At 45.2% G+C, this 16,824-nt stretch overlaps 2 protein-coding genes and 1 long non-coding RNA gene across 7 annotated transcripts; 2 read left to right on the top strand and 1 right to left on the bottom strand.

The window, feature by feature from the left end:
- The first annotated feature begins 3,553 nt into the window (after positions 1-3,553).
- Positions 3,554-8,473, top strand: LOC127926325 (uncharacterized). Its single transcript, XM_052511754.1, has 5 exons — positions 3,554-3,741; positions 4,532-4,749; positions 5,851-5,911; positions 6,116-6,407; positions 6,614-8,473. The coding sequence occupies exons 1-5, from the start codon at positions 3,554-3,556 to the stop codon at positions 7,517-7,519; spliced, it is 1,665 nt and encodes a 554-aa protein (XP_052367714.1). The 3' UTR covers positions 7,520-8,473.
- Positions 8,474-8,596: 123 nt separating this feature from the next.
- LOC127926326 (uncharacterized) lies at positions 8,597-9,392 on the top strand. 2 transcript variants are annotated; one of them, XR_008124012.1, is made up of 3 exons: positions 8,597-8,740; positions 9,087-9,164; positions 9,243-9,392. It is a non-coding gene; the product is annotated as an uncharacterized LOC127926326 (long non-coding RNA). The 2 variants fall into 2 exon arrangements; XR_008124013.1 differs by having other exon boundaries at positions 9,087-9,125; positions 9,165-9,314.
- Positions 9,393-9,592: 200 nt separating this feature from the next.
- Positions 9,593-16,118, bottom strand: LOC118379487 (cardiomyopathy-associated protein 5-like). Of its 4 annotated transcripts, none has more exons than XM_052511758.1 (5): positions 15,929-16,118; positions 13,299-15,808; positions 11,723-13,028; positions 10,937-11,380; positions 9,593-10,600 (listed from the first exon to the last, which is right to left on the bottom strand). In XM_052511758.1, the coding sequence occupies exons 1-5, from the start codon at positions 16,062-16,064 to the stop codon at positions 10,188-10,190; spliced, it is 4,809 nt and encodes a 1,602-aa protein (XP_052367718.1). In that variant the 5' UTR covers positions 16,065-16,118; the 3' UTR covers positions 9,593-10,187. The 4 variants fall into 4 exon arrangements, with proteins under 4 accessions (XP_052367718.1, XP_052367717.1, XP_052367716.1 ...); XM_052511757.1 differs by having other exon boundaries at positions 9,593-10,624; XM_052511756.1 differs by having other exon boundaries at positions 9,593-10,624; positions 10,913-11,380.
- Between the last annotated feature and the right edge of the window lie 706 nt (positions 16,119-16,824).

Genomic DNA, 16,824 nt, shown 5'->3' on the forward strand with positions numbered 1-16,824 from the left:
GCCACTCTAAAATGTACAGTTTTGTCACACAACACAATGCTACAGATGTCTTAAGTTTTTGAAGGAGCATGTAATTTGGCATGCTGTGACTGTAGGAATGTCCACCACGGCCCAATGTCTCAAGAATCTGTACACAAAATGCACCAGTTCTTCCATGGCCTTCATACTCACCAAACATGTCACCCATTGAGCATGTTTGGGATGCTCTGGATTGACATGTACGGCAGCGTGTTATGGTTTCCCGCAAATATCCAGCAACTTCGCACAGCTTTTGAAGAGGAGCGGGACAACATTCTACAGGCCACAGTCAACAGCCTGATCAACTCTATGCGAAGGAGATGTGTCGCGCTGCATGAGGCAAACGATGTTCACACCAGATACTGACTGGTTTTCTGATCCACGCCTTACCTTTGTTTTTTAAAGGTATCTATGACCAACAGATGCATATCTGTATTCCCAGTCATGTGAAATCCATAGATTACGGCCTAGTGAATTTATTTAAATGGGCTGATTTCCTGTAACTCAGTAAAATTGTTTCATGTTGCGAATATATATTTTTGTTCATTGTATATATATTTTTGAAGAAATGCTTGAAATTCAAATTTCAACAACCAAAAACACATATTTTGGTTTGTTTGGATTTTGAAAGAAAATCTATAGTTTCTGGCTGTTTATCAAAGTTAACTATTTTTCCAACAAATTGTTAGTGGGTGTTAACACAAATCTTGGTGGTTAAATTCACTGTTTTTAATCAAAAATCTTCACTTAGTGGCTGTTTATCAATGAACTATTTTTCCAAAAATTGTTAGGGTGTTAATTCATGTTAAATCTTCACTGTAGTGGGTGTTAATTCATGTTAAATCTTCACTGTAGTGGGTGTGTTAAATCTTCACTGTAGTGGGTGTTAATTCAATAAATCTTCACTGTAAATTCATGTTAAAAACAGTGGGCTTGTTCAAAATGGTTCACTGTAGTGGGTGATAATCATGTTAAATCTTCACTGTAGTGGGTGTTAATTCATGTTAAATCTTCACTGTAGTGGGTGTGAATTCATGTTAAATCTTCACCATACAGTACTATAAGGTCTTACTGTGTTTATTCATGTTAAGTCTGATACAGTACTATAAGGTCTTAGTGTGTGTTTATTCATGTTAGGAGTCTTACAGAACTATGTCTTACTGTGTGTTTATTCATGTTAGGAGTCTTCAGAACTATAAGGTCTTATTGTGTGTACTGTACATAATATTCTGAATAAATCTTCAGGAGTAATGTGGATTCAGAGGGCAAGGAAAAGAAATCTTCACTGATACGGCGTGGAGAGGGGAGCGTCAGGTTAAACTTCTCCAATCAGCCTAGAATAGATACTGCCCGTGCTCTTGTGAAATTCATGTTACTGTTTCTAATGTTCCTCTTAGTAGGCTTTGCCTGTTGTTCATTAACAACTGATGTTGAAATCTTCACTGGGAAAGTAGTGCCTGGTTTAAATCATGTTCATTGTTATCTTTTCTCATGTTTTGAAGAAATGCTTGCTTAATTGGTATGGTTAAATCTTCACTGTTTAACAACCAAAATCTTCACATATTTATGGTTTGTTTGTCACTGGTGGTTTTGAATTCATGGAAAAAATCTTGCACTGTAGTGGTTCTGGTTTGTTTAATTCTTTGGTTTGGTTTGGTTTAAATCTTCACAAATTGTTAGTTTGGTTTGGTGTTAATTCATGTTAAATCTTCTTTGGTTTGGTTTGTCTTGCTTTGGGTGGTTTGGTTTGGCTTGGTGGTTTGTCTTGCTTTGGTTTGGTTTGTATTGGTTTGGTTTAATCATTGTTAAATCTGTCACCGTAGTGGGTGTTAATTCATGTTAAATCTTCACTGTTTGGGCTTTGGTATAATGGTTTGGTTTGTTAAATCTTCACCGTTTAGTTTGCTTTGGTGTTAATTCATGTTAAATCTTCACTGTAGTGGGTGTTAATTCATGTTAAATCTTCACTTTGGTTTGGTAGAGCTTGGGTGTTGGATTCATGACTTAGGAGTCTGATACAGTACTATAAGGTCTTATTGTGTGTTTATTCATGTCTTGCTTAGGAGTCTGATACAGTACTATAAGGTCTGCTTTGTGTGTTAATTAATGTTAAATCTTCACTGTAGTGGGTGTTTATTCATGTTTGGTTAGGAGTCTTTATACAGAACTATAAGGTCTTATTGTGTGTGTTTACTGTACATAATATTCTGAATGAATCTTTCAGGAGTATGATGTGGATTCAGATTGGGCAGCGAGGAGGAGAGAGACGACATGTCGGAGCGTTCTCTGGGAACTCTGGAGGAAGGATACGGCGTGGAGAGAGGGGAGCGCTGCAGGCCTGGGAACGCTGAGCTGGAGAAGACTTCTCCAATCAGGTAGCCTAGAATAGATACTGCTCCAACCCAGGTCTTTGCACCTTTTGGGCCCTTTTTTACTGTAAATTCATGACCATTCCTTTACTGTTTCTACTGTTCCTCTGTATATGGACGGAGGGCCAAATAAAGACTTTGCCTGTTGTTTCATTAACAACTGATGTTGAAACTAAATTGCTGCGATGGGAAAGTAGTGCCTGGTTTCACACTATCATGTCAACCCAAACTTTAATCTAATGGCTTGGCAATTTTTACCTTAACCTGATCTTTTCTAGCACGGTTCCAGCTACTATGGCTTGGCTTGGTTTGGCTTGGTTTGACTTGGCTTGGTTTGGTTTGGCTTGGTTTGGCTTGGCTTGGTTTGGCTTGGTTTGGCTTGGTTTGGCTTGGTTTGCTTTGATTTGGCTTGGTTTGGCTTGGTTTGGTTTGGTTTGGTTTGGTTTGGTTTGCTTTGGTTTGCTTTGGTTTGGTTTGGCTTGCTTTGGTTTGGTTTGCTTTGCTTTGGTTTGGCTTGGTTTGTCTTGCTTTGGTTTGGTTTGCTTTGGTTTGGCTTGCTTTGGTTTGGTTTGGTTTGGTTTGGTTTGGTTTGGCTTGGTTTGGCTTGCTTTGGTTTGGTTTGCTTTGGTTTGGTTTGCTTTGGTTTGGCTTGCTTTGGTTTGGTTTGGTTTGGTTTGGTTTGGTTTGCTGTTTGGTTTGGCTTGGTTTGCATTTGGTTTGAAAAGCCATTTGCTTTGGTTTGGCTTGCTTTGGTTTGGTTTGGTTTGCTTTGGTTTGGCTTGGTTTGTCTTGCTTTGGTTTGGCTTGGTCTTGGTTTGGCTTGGTTTGGTTTGGCTTGGTTTGGTTTGGTGTGCTTTGGTTTGTCTTGGTTTGGCTTGGTTTGGTTTGTCTTGGTTTGCTTTGGTTTGGCTTGCTTTGGTTTGTCTTGGTTTGGTTTGGTAGTGTGAAAAGGGTCAAAAGATTGCTTGATCTCAAAAGTTGGGATACAAATCTTTCACATAGGATAAGCCAAAAACTCCTCTTGAGCCAACAAATGCAGCGTTTATCATGAATGTGTGGTCATTGTCTTTCAAAGCGTTTATCATGACAAATGGGCCTCGGCAATGGGAACATTGTCTTTAAAAGGTGCATAGTCGGGCTTTAATCGGATTGAATCCCGGTCCTAAATGTGGGTGTTCCTCTTCCCACACCAGGACTACTACCAGAGGCTGGAGCAGCTGCAGAGAACCCACCTGAGGAACATGGCTGAGCTGGAGAAGATGTATATCTGTACAAGGTCAAAGGTCAACAAGAAGGACAATCAGGAGGAGTGTTTGGAGAGAGAGGGCAGAGACAATCAGGATCTCCAACCCAGGTCTGATATCATGGCTTTTGGTACTGTACCTTTTGAAATGGAATTGAGTTTTTAGTTAAGTGGTTGTAGGCTATGTAACCTTGTGCTACCTTTTTACAAGACGGGTGAAAATGAAGTGTTTATTATCCTGAACCAAAATATAAATGCATCGTGTAAAGTGTTGATTCCATGTTTCATGAGCTGAAATAAAAAAAAATCCCAGACATGTTCTATATTCACAATAAGCTTATTTCTCTCAAATGTTGTGCACACATTTTTTTACATCCCTGTTAGTGAGCCTTTCTCCTTTGCCAATATAATCCTGACAGGTGTGGCATATCAAGAAAATGATTAAACAGCACGATCATTACACAGTTGCAGGGGTCAATAAAAGGCCACTCTAAAATGTGCAACACAATGCCACAGATGTCTCAAGTGTTGAGGGAGCGTGCAATTGGCGTGCTGATTGCAGGAATGCCCTCCCAGGCCCACCCATGGCTGTGCCCCTGCCCAGTCATGTGAAATCCATAGATTAGCGCCTAATTAATTTATTTCACTTGACTGATTTCCTTATATGAACTGTAACTCAGTAAAATCTTTCGACATTTTTGCATGTTGCATTTATATTTTTGTCCAGTGTAGTATTTGGGGAACAAAAACATCCGTGTTTGTTTTGTTGTGCTTCAGAAGAAGGTATTTTAGTGTTTCACATCCTAAGAGGGGCTTTAACCGAGATGCGCTTGAGACTTTTTTCACGGCAGCAACAATGAAAGCTCACCTTAAATGATGCTCAATCTCTCCTGTCTCTCAGTGTCACGTGGGAAAGCCAGAGCTCTGGCTCTATGCCAGTGAGGCGACTGCAGAGAATCCTTTCAGACGAGGAGCTGAACTTCCACGAGGAGACGTCCGGCGACGTGTCTGACCAATCAGGAGACGGTGTTGACGTGTCTGACCAATCAGGAGACGGTGTTGGTGGAGACGGAGAAGAGGAGGATAACCATTATGAACTGCTGCTGGAAGAGAGAGAAGGTCGGTGGGGGAAAAGAGCCAGAAACAGCATGTCATGAATATAACACCTGTTATAATACAATATGCTAATCTTCTCCTACCGTTGACAATATTTGTGTAAATAATTCAGCAAAAAGTTCACAAAATGGAGAAAGAGTAAGTCTCTGACTATATTGTGAAATCCGGGTCACATTTAAATAAATACATGTATGTACTCTGGATAAGAGCGTCAGCTAAATGACTTAAATGTAATGTAAATGTAAATGTACTGTGTATAAACAGAGCCTTCAGAAAGCATTCAAATCCCTTGACTCATTCCATGTTTTGCTGTGTTTCAGCCTGAATTCAAAATTGATTAAATACATTTTTTCTTCACCCATCTACACACAATACCCCATAATGACAAAGTGAAAACATGTTTTTCTTTAAAAAGAAAACCATTTATTGGAAATTAAATACAGAAATACAGTATCTCATTTACAAAAGTATTGACAGCCCTGAGTCAATACATGTCAGAATCCCCTTGGTCACACCTGTGAGTCTTTCTGGGTAAGTCTCTAAGAGCTTTGCACACCTGGATTGTATAATGTCTTCTTGGTAAGCAAATCCAGTGTCAATTTGGTGTAGTGTTTTCGGTTATTGTCCTGCTGAAAGGTGAATTCATCTCCCAGTGTCTGTAAGGAAAGCAGACTGAACCAGGTTTTCCACTAGGATTTTCCTGCGCTTATCTGTTTGTGTTTAAAAGCTCGACTGAGGGGCCTTACAGATAATTGTATGTGTGGGGTACAGAGATGATTAGTCATTTAAAAATAGCAGACAGTGAGTCCATGGAACGTATGTGACTTGTTAAGCACTCCTGAACTTATTTAGGCCGTAACAAAGGGGTTGAATACTTATTGACTCAAGACATTTCTGCTTTTCATTTTTAACGAATTAGTCAAAAATGTGAAAAAAGCTGAACTTTATTCATTTTAAATTCAGGTTGTAACACAACAAAATGTGGAAAAAGTCAAGGGGTGTGAATACTTTCTGAAGGCATTGTATGTCAACACAGAATCACTGAATCCATCCGTCAAGGTCACATTTTTAATAGTTGACTATTTTGTCTCTTTCTGATTGTAGAGGACAGCCACAGCCCTGGGGCCTGGAGAAGGAAAGAGAAACCCCTCAGGAACAGTCTCAGGTAGAGAGAGAGAATGTGACTTCCTCTGGGGTTCTTTCTACTTTAAATTGTTCTTAACTGTATGAATTTAAATTAAATAAAACAATTAAATCAATGTACTCATATCCTCTTGCATAAATACGTGAAAGGGTGCCTGGAGCCAAAGGTCTCAAAACATCATTCCCTAGAAGATATACGTTGCAATTCAAGCTTTCTTTTACACAGGGACAGTCAGTCCTGCTGTCCAGAGAGTGTGACCACCACCACCACCACCACCCGTAAGCAGCCATCATCTACGTCATCATCGAGGAGCCAGCTCCAGATCCAGCTCCAGCTGAGAGGCTGCTGCCCCATGAGCCAGGGCAGAAACCAGGGAAGAAACCTGAGCAACACAGGGAGGAGAACCAGAGGCGAGAGCTATAGGGGGGATGGAGGTCCTGATAACTCCAGGGGGACTGTGACCGTCCCCGAGCCGTTCAGGATGATGATGAGGGAGGAGGAGAAGAAGAGGAGGAAGGTGAGGAGGTTTTTGTTTAGTTGTATTGTTCCCTAAAGAGTCTTGAATGAATAATGGAACACAGCATTCCATAGGGAATGTTCTACCTGTCATAAATAGAGTAAATATATGTATGCCAGACGTGCTGAGCAAATGTCCCTCTGGGTGTTTGGGTTAAAAAGTACATTATAAAACTAATGTAATATTGATGTATTATTGTCATTAAGGTCAGGACGCGTTCGGAGGTGGAGCTGGAGAACTTCCTGCTGCGCCGGGAGCTGGACGAGCTGAGGGAGTGTGGCATGAAGTTCCGGGCCTCGCCGGCGCCCGCCCACACTCGCCTGCCACTCTACGACGTCATCAGCCGACGCCTCAGCCAGTGGCCCGGTTACCATCCCGGTAACCACGGAGTTAACTTCGGTAATTATCGGTGTGTCACGGTCAGCGGTGGCAACCAGCGGGCCTCCTCCTGCTCACCCCAGAGACCGTTCAGCTTCCTGGAGAGAGAGAGGAGGAAGAGGGAGCAGAGGATTGAAGTGGAACTGGGGAACCTGGTGGCCAAAGAGGAGAGGAGGGCATTCAAGGCCAGGCCGGTGCCCAGGTCTGTGTACTACAGCCACAGCGCCACCCACAGGCAGCAGAGCAAAGTGCAGCAGCAGCAGCTGACGAGTCAGAAGAAACTGAAGAATATGACCCACCAACACAGCACGCGATCTACACCAGGCTTGCGGGCCGAGGGTCCAGGAGAGAAGAGGGGGGACACAGAGGAGGGCGAGGACCAGGGCCTAACGCTTGTGGAGAAAGAGAAGAGTTTTCGCCTAAAAAAGGAGGGACTCCCGTCCTACGACAGCAATAGCTACTGGCGGTCTCAGAGCCGGAGCAGGCGTCCGTCGATCAAGATGGGGACGGGGGGACCTAGGAAGCAGCTTGAGCTCCAGATAGACATGGAGTCTGAGAGGAGGAAGGATAGAGAGAGGGAGTTGTCTTACATCGACCCACTCTGTACCCCTGGCAGCCCCAACAACCTCTGTTCGTCTCTCGTCAGTCAGGAGGACCTCCCTCTCCCAGCAGGAAAAACAGACTACATCAGCGTGTGTAAAAGCCATGATCAAGTCGTTGAAAGTGTTCTGTAAAGGGTTCATTCATTTTGGTCAAAGTCAAGACCTGTATCCTCTACCACTAAACATGTTAACTCCTGTCTCTCTGGGTCATCCTTTACGTGTACAGAGCCTTCAGAAAGCATTCATATCACTTGACTTATTCCACATTTTGTTGTGTTACATCCTGAATTAAAAATGGATTAAATATCCCCCCATCTACATACAATACCCCATAATGACATCACAACAGCCCATAATGACATCACAATAACCCATAATGACATCACAACAGCCCATGACACCACAACACCCCAAAATGACATCACAACACCCCAAAATGACATCGCAATACCCCATAATGACAAAGTAGAAACATGTTCTTAGAAATATTTGCACATTTATTGAAAATGAAATACAGAAATATGTCATCTAATTTGTAAAATAAAAAATAAAAAACTGTTTCCACTTTGACATTATGAGATAGGTCAGTGACAAAAATCTCAATTCAATCTATTTTAAATTCAGGCTGTAACACAAAACGTGGAAAAAAGTCAAGGGGTGCGAATACTTGGTCTCTAATAATGTAACAGAGTTGAGTTAATACATGACAGATGACAGTGGTTTCATACATAAACTAGATGTTTTGGAGACATCTGAGACTGTATTTGCGTGTTCTAATAACGACACTGATCATGTCTTGATAAACTGTCTTGAATTTACATTTTTGAACGAAGCCCTTGTTTTGTTTGTAGCAGTGTCTTTTCCCACTGTTCACAGGTGTATGACAATGCATCCATGAGAAAACACACAAAAGTAGTCTGTCTGTTGTGGAAAATAAAACAAAGTCATTTAGGGTAACATTGGCACATATTGTATTGTAGTCGACACCAAATGAAGTTGTCGAGTAATGTGAAATACACCAGACATTAAATTGGGATGTTACAAATATATACATATATATCTCTATAATGGCAAAATGATTGAGTCCTGCCCAATTCTATCATAAAAGTGACCATGTAGGAAGCAGTATTCAGCTCGATCAATAAAGATTTCACAAGGATGATGATCATTCAATAGTAACTTTAATAGAGCCCAACTGGGGTTGCAAAACCCTGCTATCGCTCCCTAAACTCACAGGTATTCCGGAAATCCTGCTATCTCTCCCAAAACTCACAGGTATTCCGGAAACCCTGCTATCGCTCCCTAAACTCACAGGTATTCCGGAAATCCTGCTATCTCTCCCAAAACTCACAGGTATTCCGGAAACCCTGCTATCTCTCCCTAAACTCACAGGTATTCCGGAAACCCTGCTATCTCTCCCTAAACTCACAGGTATTCCGGAAACCCTGCTATCGCTCCCTAAACTCACAGGTATTCCGGAAATCCTGCTATCTCTCTAAACTCCTAAACTCACAGGTATTCCGGAAATCCTGCTCTCTCTCCCTAAACTCACAGGTATTCCGGAAATCCTGCTCTCTCTCCCTAAACTCACAGGTATTCCGGAAATCCTGCTCTCTCTCCCTAAACTCAGAAATCCTGCTCTCTCTCCCTAAACTCACAGGTATTCCGGAAATCCTGCTCTCTCTCCCTAAACTCACAGGTATTCCGGAAATCCTGCTATCTCTCCTAAAACTCACAGGTATTCCGGAAACCCTGCTATCTCTCCCTAAACTCACAGGTATTCCGGAAACCCTGCTATCTCTCCCTAAACTCACAGGTATTCCGGAAACCCTGCTATCTCTCCCAAAACTCACAGGTATTCCGGAAACCCTGCTATCTCTCCCAAAACTCACAGGTATTCCGGAAACCCTGCTATCTCTCCCAAAACTCACAGGTATTCCGGAAACCCTGCTATCTCTCCCAAAACTCACAGGTATTCCGGAAACCCTGCTATCTCTCCCTAAACTCACAGGTATTCCGGAAATCCTGCTATCTCTCCCAAAACTCACAGGTAACTCCTTAAATCCTGGATCGAAGATTCCGGATTTCATGCTTAAAATCCCTTCTGATTCTGTGAATATTTCAACCAGGATTTCTGGAAAACCTGTGATTTTTGCTAACCGTAGTCCAACACTAGGTTATTCAGCGAGCTAAGGAAAACAGTTTGTAATGTAGTAGTTGTAGTAAATGGTTTTAGCCAGGTAACATTTAATTGATCATGTCCTGAGAGGCAGACCTGCAACTGGAAAGTCACTGGTTTGAATCCCAAGTCTGAACGGAACAATTCTGGTAGGCTTCCGGGTATCCTAGACGCCGCCTCCTGCTGTTGTGCCCTTGAGCAAGGCACAGATCCACTAAACTGCTCCAGGGACGCTTCAGTAACGGTGTTTCTCAGGGGTTGAAAAACAAGTTAAAAAAAGGGGCCATTTTCCCACGACTTCAAATCGTCGTGTTTCTGTCTGTAGAAAGATTGTATTCAATATTTTTAAATAATAAAATGTTTGATTCTTCCATTTTCTTAATGTTGGAGTATAATTTGACTTCCAGTATTTAAGTAAAATAATATTGTCCAACCCATTGGTTATCTAACGTTATCTAATATGCCATGTCTTGAAATATGCATATAGACGGATTCAAAGTAAACTTACATTGTAAAACCTCTTGACAGTCAGATTTCTAACTCTGCCCATAACTTCTGAACTTTATAGCACACCCAGAATGCACCAATTATTGAGTCAAAGAACAATAACATTTTGTTTGGCTAAGGTGTTGGGTTGCCAGTCTCTGGACCTGAGTTTGAGTCCAGGTCAGGGGTGCTGCCCTCTGAATTCCCTGCAGCACTCTGTCTCTGTTTGACTCTATTTACATAGAACTTAATGCCCGACCAGTTTCTGCTTTTGAGCGCCACAGGTTCTGACTGGAGGCATTTGAGGCAGTCCCTCTTTCCAGGAACTTGGCCACTCTTTATGAACGGCATTATGTGTTTCTCTACTGCTGCTCCCTCATCAACGATCCTCTTTAATCTCACAGGGTTTCTTTGGGTTGGCTGGGTGCCTGTGCGACGGGTCGGCTGGGTGCCTGTGCGACGGGTCGCCTGGGTGCCTGTGCTACGGGTCGCCTGGGTGCCTGTGCTACGGGTCGCCTGGGTGCCTGTGCTACGGGTCGCCTGGGTGCCTGTGCTACGGGTCGCCTGGGTGCCTGTGCTACGGGTCACCTGGGTGCCTGTGCTACGGGTCACCTGGGTGCCTGTGCTACGGGTCACCTGGGTGCCTGTGCGACGGGTCGGCTGGGTGCCTGTGCGACGGGTCGCCTGGGTGCCTGTGCGACGGGTCGCCTGGGTGCCTGTGCGACGGGTCGGCTGGGTGCCTGTGCGACGGGTCGCCTGGGTGCCTGTGCGACGGGTCGCCTGGGTGCCTGTGCGACGGGTCGCCTGGGTGCCTGTGCGACGGTCGGCCTGGGTGCCTGTGCGACGGGTCGGCTGGGTGCCTGTGCGACGGGTCGGCTGGGTGCCTGTGCGACGGGTCGGCTGGGTGCCTGTGCGACGGGTCGGCTGGGTGCCTGTGCGACGGGTCGGCTGGGTGCCTGTGCGACGGGTCGCCTGGGTGCCTGTGCGATGGGTCGCCTGGGTGCCTGTGCAACAGGTCGGCTGGCCAGGCGCCTGTGTGATAGGGGTCGGCTGGGTGCCTGTGCAACAGGTCGGCTGGCCAGGCGCCTGTGTGACAGGGGTCGGCTGGGTGCGTGTGCAACAAGTCGGCTGGCCAGGCGCCTGTGTGATAGGGGTCGGCTGGGTGCCTGTGCAACAGGTCGGCTGGCCAGGCGCCTGTGTGATAGGGGTCGGCTGGGTGCCTGTGCAACAGGTCGGCTGGCCAGGCGCCTGTGTGATAGGGGTCGGCTGGGTGCGTGTGCAACAGGTCGGCTGGCCAGGCGCCTGTGTGACAGGGGTCGGCTGTGGACCTGTTGAGAAAAGATAGCAAAAATTACAGAAAGAACAGGGTAAATAAACATGACCATTTCCAGGCAAATGACCTGTATAAACCATCCACTTGGAGGGCTAGCCTGACCTACAAGGTGTATAAACCATCCACTTGGAGAGCTAGCCTGACCTACAAGGTGTATAAACCATCCACTTGGAGGGCTAGCCTGACCTACAAGGTGTATAAACCATCCACTTGGAGAGCTAGCCTGACCTACAAGGTGTATAAACCATCCACTTGGAGAGCTAGCCTGACCTACAAGGTGTATAAACCATCCACTTGGAGAGCTAGCCTGACCTACAAGGTGTGACATTTGACTTACATTTATTTTGGGGTTCACTGAGAGTGGACAGTGCTCCAGCCAAAACAACCTCATTCCACTTGAAACTTTTGAATTTGCCAGCAGACTCCGCGACTTTGTGTCGTCCTGACGTCAATGCACAGGATTCCACAGCTCTGCCAATGTTCATTAAGTTGTATCCCATTTGAACAGCCAGCGTCGGACGGTCGTACGTTTTGTTCTCCTCGTTGTAGCCAGCAACAGCTCTCACTGCCGTGATGACGTGAGGTAAATTACTAGGTATGACCAAGTCCTCAAAGCACATCAGAGGGGTACACGTCCTGGCCGTGATGAGGAGTCTTGCCACCTCTCTCATTCTTTGTTGAATGTATCTGTTTCTTCTGTCATCTGGTTGTAGTTTGTTGTACAGCTCCTCTCCCATGAGGAGGATACATTTGTCATTTCTAACCACAAATGAAACTCGGCCGGACTTCATACCACAAACGATCTTCCAAAGACCTGTGCTGACGTAGTCGGGTTGAGGACACATCTTAAACGCCATTGCTGACTGAATCCTCATCTTTGGTCCAGGTTTTGGTTTTTCAGCTTTGGGGTTCAGAGGGCAGTATCTGATATGCTTCCGTAGTGACTTTCGAATGTACAGACCTTGACAGTGCAAGCAGTGGGTGTAACGTCGAGTGGATCCTGGCACTTTGGGACGGGAACAGGAGGCCATCTCTCCACTCCCACGTCTTGCTACGGCAGCATTACGCACAAAGCCTCCCTTTTTATTCAGAAGACTTAAGACTTTTCTCTCTCTGGACTTCTTTCTGAAGCTGAAGGCCTTGACCTCATCCACTTCATCCCGATGCACAATCCGCAGGTGTCTCGCGATTTTAACATAAGCCTTTCCACAGTACCGACAACACCGTTTCTTAGACCTTCTACTGTCGGTTACAGACATCGGTATGACGTGTGTGGAGCTTGGAGCTGCTGATGGGGTAGTCACCCTACTGCACACAACCTCTGGTGAAGTCATCTGCCCCCTCTGACAGATCCTCTTAGCTGGATAATGAGCCCCAGAGTCTGTTTGGATGTTCATGTCTTTGTTTCCGTCTGAAGGACTGATCTCAGTCCCCGGGTTGTTTTCATCACATAAGTTGGACAAATCAGATGGTTCGTTCACCACACCACTAGAATGGCATGTTCTCTTCACTGGTTTACGTGCCTCAGAGTCTTCTTTAGTGCAGGAGCTACTGTCTGAAGAGTTTCTGTCTGTTACGGAGATGTTGTCCTCACTCCAGGTGGAGAAACTAGATGCTTCATTTGATTCCACGTTACTAGAATCCTAAGAGGGAAACAAAAAGGAGAGATGAATGTAATATGAAAACTCTCGGACAGCAGAGATCCCGTTTTGGAACGTAGATATGGTCATAGAGTTTAGCATTTTAAACAATGTATATCCTTCATATTTAAATTACTTTACATTTATTCATGTTTATATTTTTCAAGGAAATTGCTATCAAAATCTCATGTCGTCTCTGGAATTAAATGCTGCTTTGTTGTGTGTGCTGAGTGCCATTTAACATGTTAAATAATAAATTAAATAGAATCTTACTTGTTCTGAAGAAGTGCTGGGACTCTGATGAACTTTACCGTTTTCACTCTGAGATGCAGAACAGTCTGGATTTACTGCAGAGAGGAGCTGAGAGTCACTGGTTGGTTCTGATACTCTGTTTTCACTCTGAGCTGCAGAACAGTCTGGATTTACTGCAGAGAGGAGCTGAGAGTCACTGGTTGGTTCTGATACTCTGTTTTCACTCTGAGCTGCAGAACAGTCTGGATTTACTGCAGAGAGGAGCTGAGAGTCACTGGTTGGTTCTGATACTCTGTTTTCACTCTGAGCTGCAGAACAGTCTGGATTTACTGCAGAGAGGAGCTGAGAGTCACTGGTTGGTTCTGATACTCTGTTTTCACTCTGAGCTGCAGAACAGTCTGGATTTACTGCAGAGAGGAGCTGAGAGTCACTGGTTGGTTCTGATACTCTGTTTTCACTCTGAGCTGCAGAACAGTCTGGATTTACTGCAGAGAGGAGCTGAGAGTCACTGGTTGGTTCTGATACTCTGTTTTCACTCTGAGCTGCAGAACAGTCTGGATTTACTGCAGAGAGGAGCTGAGAGTCACTGGTTGGTTCTGATACTCTGTTTTCACTCTGAGCTGCAGAACAGTCTGGATTTACTGCAGAGAGGAGCTGAGAGTCACTGGTTGGTTCTGATACTCTGCTGTCAGATTCCAGCTGCTGTTCCTCCTGATTCGTCCAGAGTTCCTCTTGTTTTGTGGGCTCTGGTTCCTCCAGACCCAGCCTGGGGCTTCTCTCCTGCTGCTCTGGGGGAACCTCCTCTTTAGAGACAGGGAGAGAGGGCTGCTGGGAGTCTGGAGAGAAGGGAGGGGGAATGGGTCTCTCCATCCCATCAACACGTTCTTCTATGTTTCCTCCCTGGGCTTCAGAACAGTCTGGATTTGCTGCAGAGAGAGTTGGGTCTGATACTCTACAAAGGCTTGTTGATTCTGATAGCCCAATGTAAAGCTGCTCTTCCTCCTGCCTGGTCCTGAATTCCTCCCGTTTGTCTTTAACCTTTGTGGGCTCTGGGTCCTCCTGCTGCAGACTGGGGCTCCTCTCTTGCTGCTCAGGGGGAACCTCCTCTTCAAAGACAGGGAGTTCTGGAGGGTTGGAAGGTAGAATGGGTCTCTCCAACCCACCAACATATTCTTCTATCTTTTCACTCTTAGCTGCAGAACAGTCTGGATTTACTGCAGACGTTGATTCTAATTCTTTGCAAAGACTAGTTGGTTCTAAAACTCTGCAGAGGCTGGTTGGTTCTAATACTCTGATTTCAGACTCCAGACCTTGAGGCTGGTCTTCCTCTTGACTGGTCCCGAGTTCCTCCTGTTCCTCTTTAATCTGTGTGGGCTCTGGGTCCTCCTGCCCCTGACTGGGGCTCCTCTCTTGCTCACAGTGCTGCTGTTCAGGGGGAACCTCCTCTTCAGAGACAGGGAGAGGGAGCTGCTGGGAGTCTGGAGGGAGGAGAATAAGAATAAGCATCTCCACTGCCCCATCAACACATACTCTGTTTTCACCCAGAGCTGCAGAACAGTCTGGATTTACTGCAGAGAGGAGCTGAGAGTCACTGGTTGGTTCTGATACTCTGTTTTCACTCTGAGCTGCAGAACAGTCTGGATTTACTGCAGAGAGGAGCTGAGAGTCACTGGTTGGTTCTGATACTCTGTTTTCACTCAGAGCTGCAGAACAGTCTGGATTTACTGCAGAGAGGAGCTGAGAGTCACTGGTTGGTTCTGATACTCTGTTTTCACTCTGAGCTGCAGAACAGTCTGGATTTACTGCAGAGAGGAGCTGAGAGTCACTGGTTGGTTCTGATACTCTGTTTTCACTCTGAGCTGCAGAACAGTCTGGATTTACTGCAGAGAGGAGCTGAGAGTCACTGGTTGGTTCTGATACTCTGCTGTCAGATTCCAGCTGCTGTTCCCCCTGATTCGTCCAGAGTTCCTCTTGTTTTGTGGGCTCTGGTTCCTCCAGACCCAGCCTGGGGCTTCTCTCCTGCTGCTCTGGGGGAACCTCCTCTTTAGAGACAGGGAGAGAGGGCTGCTGGGAGTCTGGAGAGAAGGGAGGGGGAATGGGTCTCTCCATCCCATCAACACATTCTTCTATGTTTCCTCCCTGGGCTTCAGAGAGGAGCTGAGAGTCACTGGTTGGTTCTGATATGCTGTAATCCTCTCCATCAGGTTCTGTTTTGATCTGTTCAGTTGTGTTGGTGGGTAGAGAGTCCCTCTCTCTGTTCTCCAAGGTTTGGTCAAGATGTGAGGGCAGAGGTGGGTCCTGTTCATAGTCACTTTTCACACAGGCAGGGATTAAGAGGTCTTTGGTATCAGGTTCCAGCCCTTGAGGCTGGTCTTCCTCTTGACTGGTCCTGACTTCCTCCTCTTCCTCTTTAATCTGTGTGGGCTCTGGGTCCTCCTGCCCCTGACTGGGGCTCCTCTCCTGCTCACAGTGCTGCTGCTGCTCATGTGGAAGGTCCTCTTCAGAGACAGGAAGAGAGAGCTGCTGGGAATCTGGCAAGAGGGAAAAGAAAAAACCAATGATTACATTTGTATAATTATTTGATCAATAAGTGTTGCTCACAGTAACTATATGATTCGTGCATTTTGAGTTGTCATTATTTAATTGTAAACCTTCGCGGTGTAACTTGATTTCGGAGTTGAAAACCAAATCCAACAGGCTCTGTAAACGTTTGTTCTCCTCATTTGAACGGGAGATTTCTTCCAGGTACTCGCCTATATTTTGTTCAAGTACAACGGATATCTCCATAGCTACCGCTGTTAATCGTTCGGTAATAAACACATTCAAGAACTGTAATTGTGACATTTTATATTCACGATGTAAACAAACCAAAGCACTAGCCGTTCACGTTGTACTTCTTCTTCTTCTTCTATTTTGTTTTAAGGCATTTGTTACACAATTTAAAGGATGCACTACCACCTACTGGAAGTAAATATGCCTCCAACTTCAAAACCTTTCTTTCACACCGACGTGACAAATTCGTTCAAATTTCATCCCCCCAGTATTTGTTAACCTCAGTGGATCGTCCATAAGAGGTTGATGGGTTACTGCAGGTAGTTAGCGTCCTACAACATGCAACATTGAAGTTCGGTTTCCAAAACACCATGGAAGAATAAAAAGAAGAAGTTAAAAGAACGGGGATAAGAGTTCCAGAATGAGTTTAGAGTGATGGGGGTCAGGGTGAAGTAGCTGCGGTGAGGATCGCCGAGTTCGTCCCGCGTCCCAAGGTTGATTTTGGCCCAGTGGGAGTGACATTTGTGAAGAGAATGGATCCTTGCTTTTTGGTTGATCCATATGTGGTGCCAGATTGGGTGGATGACAGGTTGGGGACTGTTGAATTGGTGATGGTAACTTGGAGTGGGATTCATGATGATTTATTGTGTTTCCTCCACCCAGAGGGAGAGGGCGCTCCGGATTACGAGATAAGGGATAAGGATTGTGATGGGTTTTTCTCTCCGGAGCATGGCGCTGTTGACAGGATGGAATATGTTGTTTCTTAACATGACAG

This window comes from Oncorhynchus keta, unplaced genomic scaffold (assembly GCF_023373465.1).
Source record: "Oncorhynchus keta strain PuntledgeMale-10-30-2019 unplaced genomic scaffold, Oket_V2 Un_contig_7430_pilon_pilon, whole genome shotgun sequence".
Taxonomy (NCBI): Eukaryota; Metazoa; Chordata; class Actinopteri; order Salmoniformes; family Salmonidae; genus Oncorhynchus; species Oncorhynchus keta.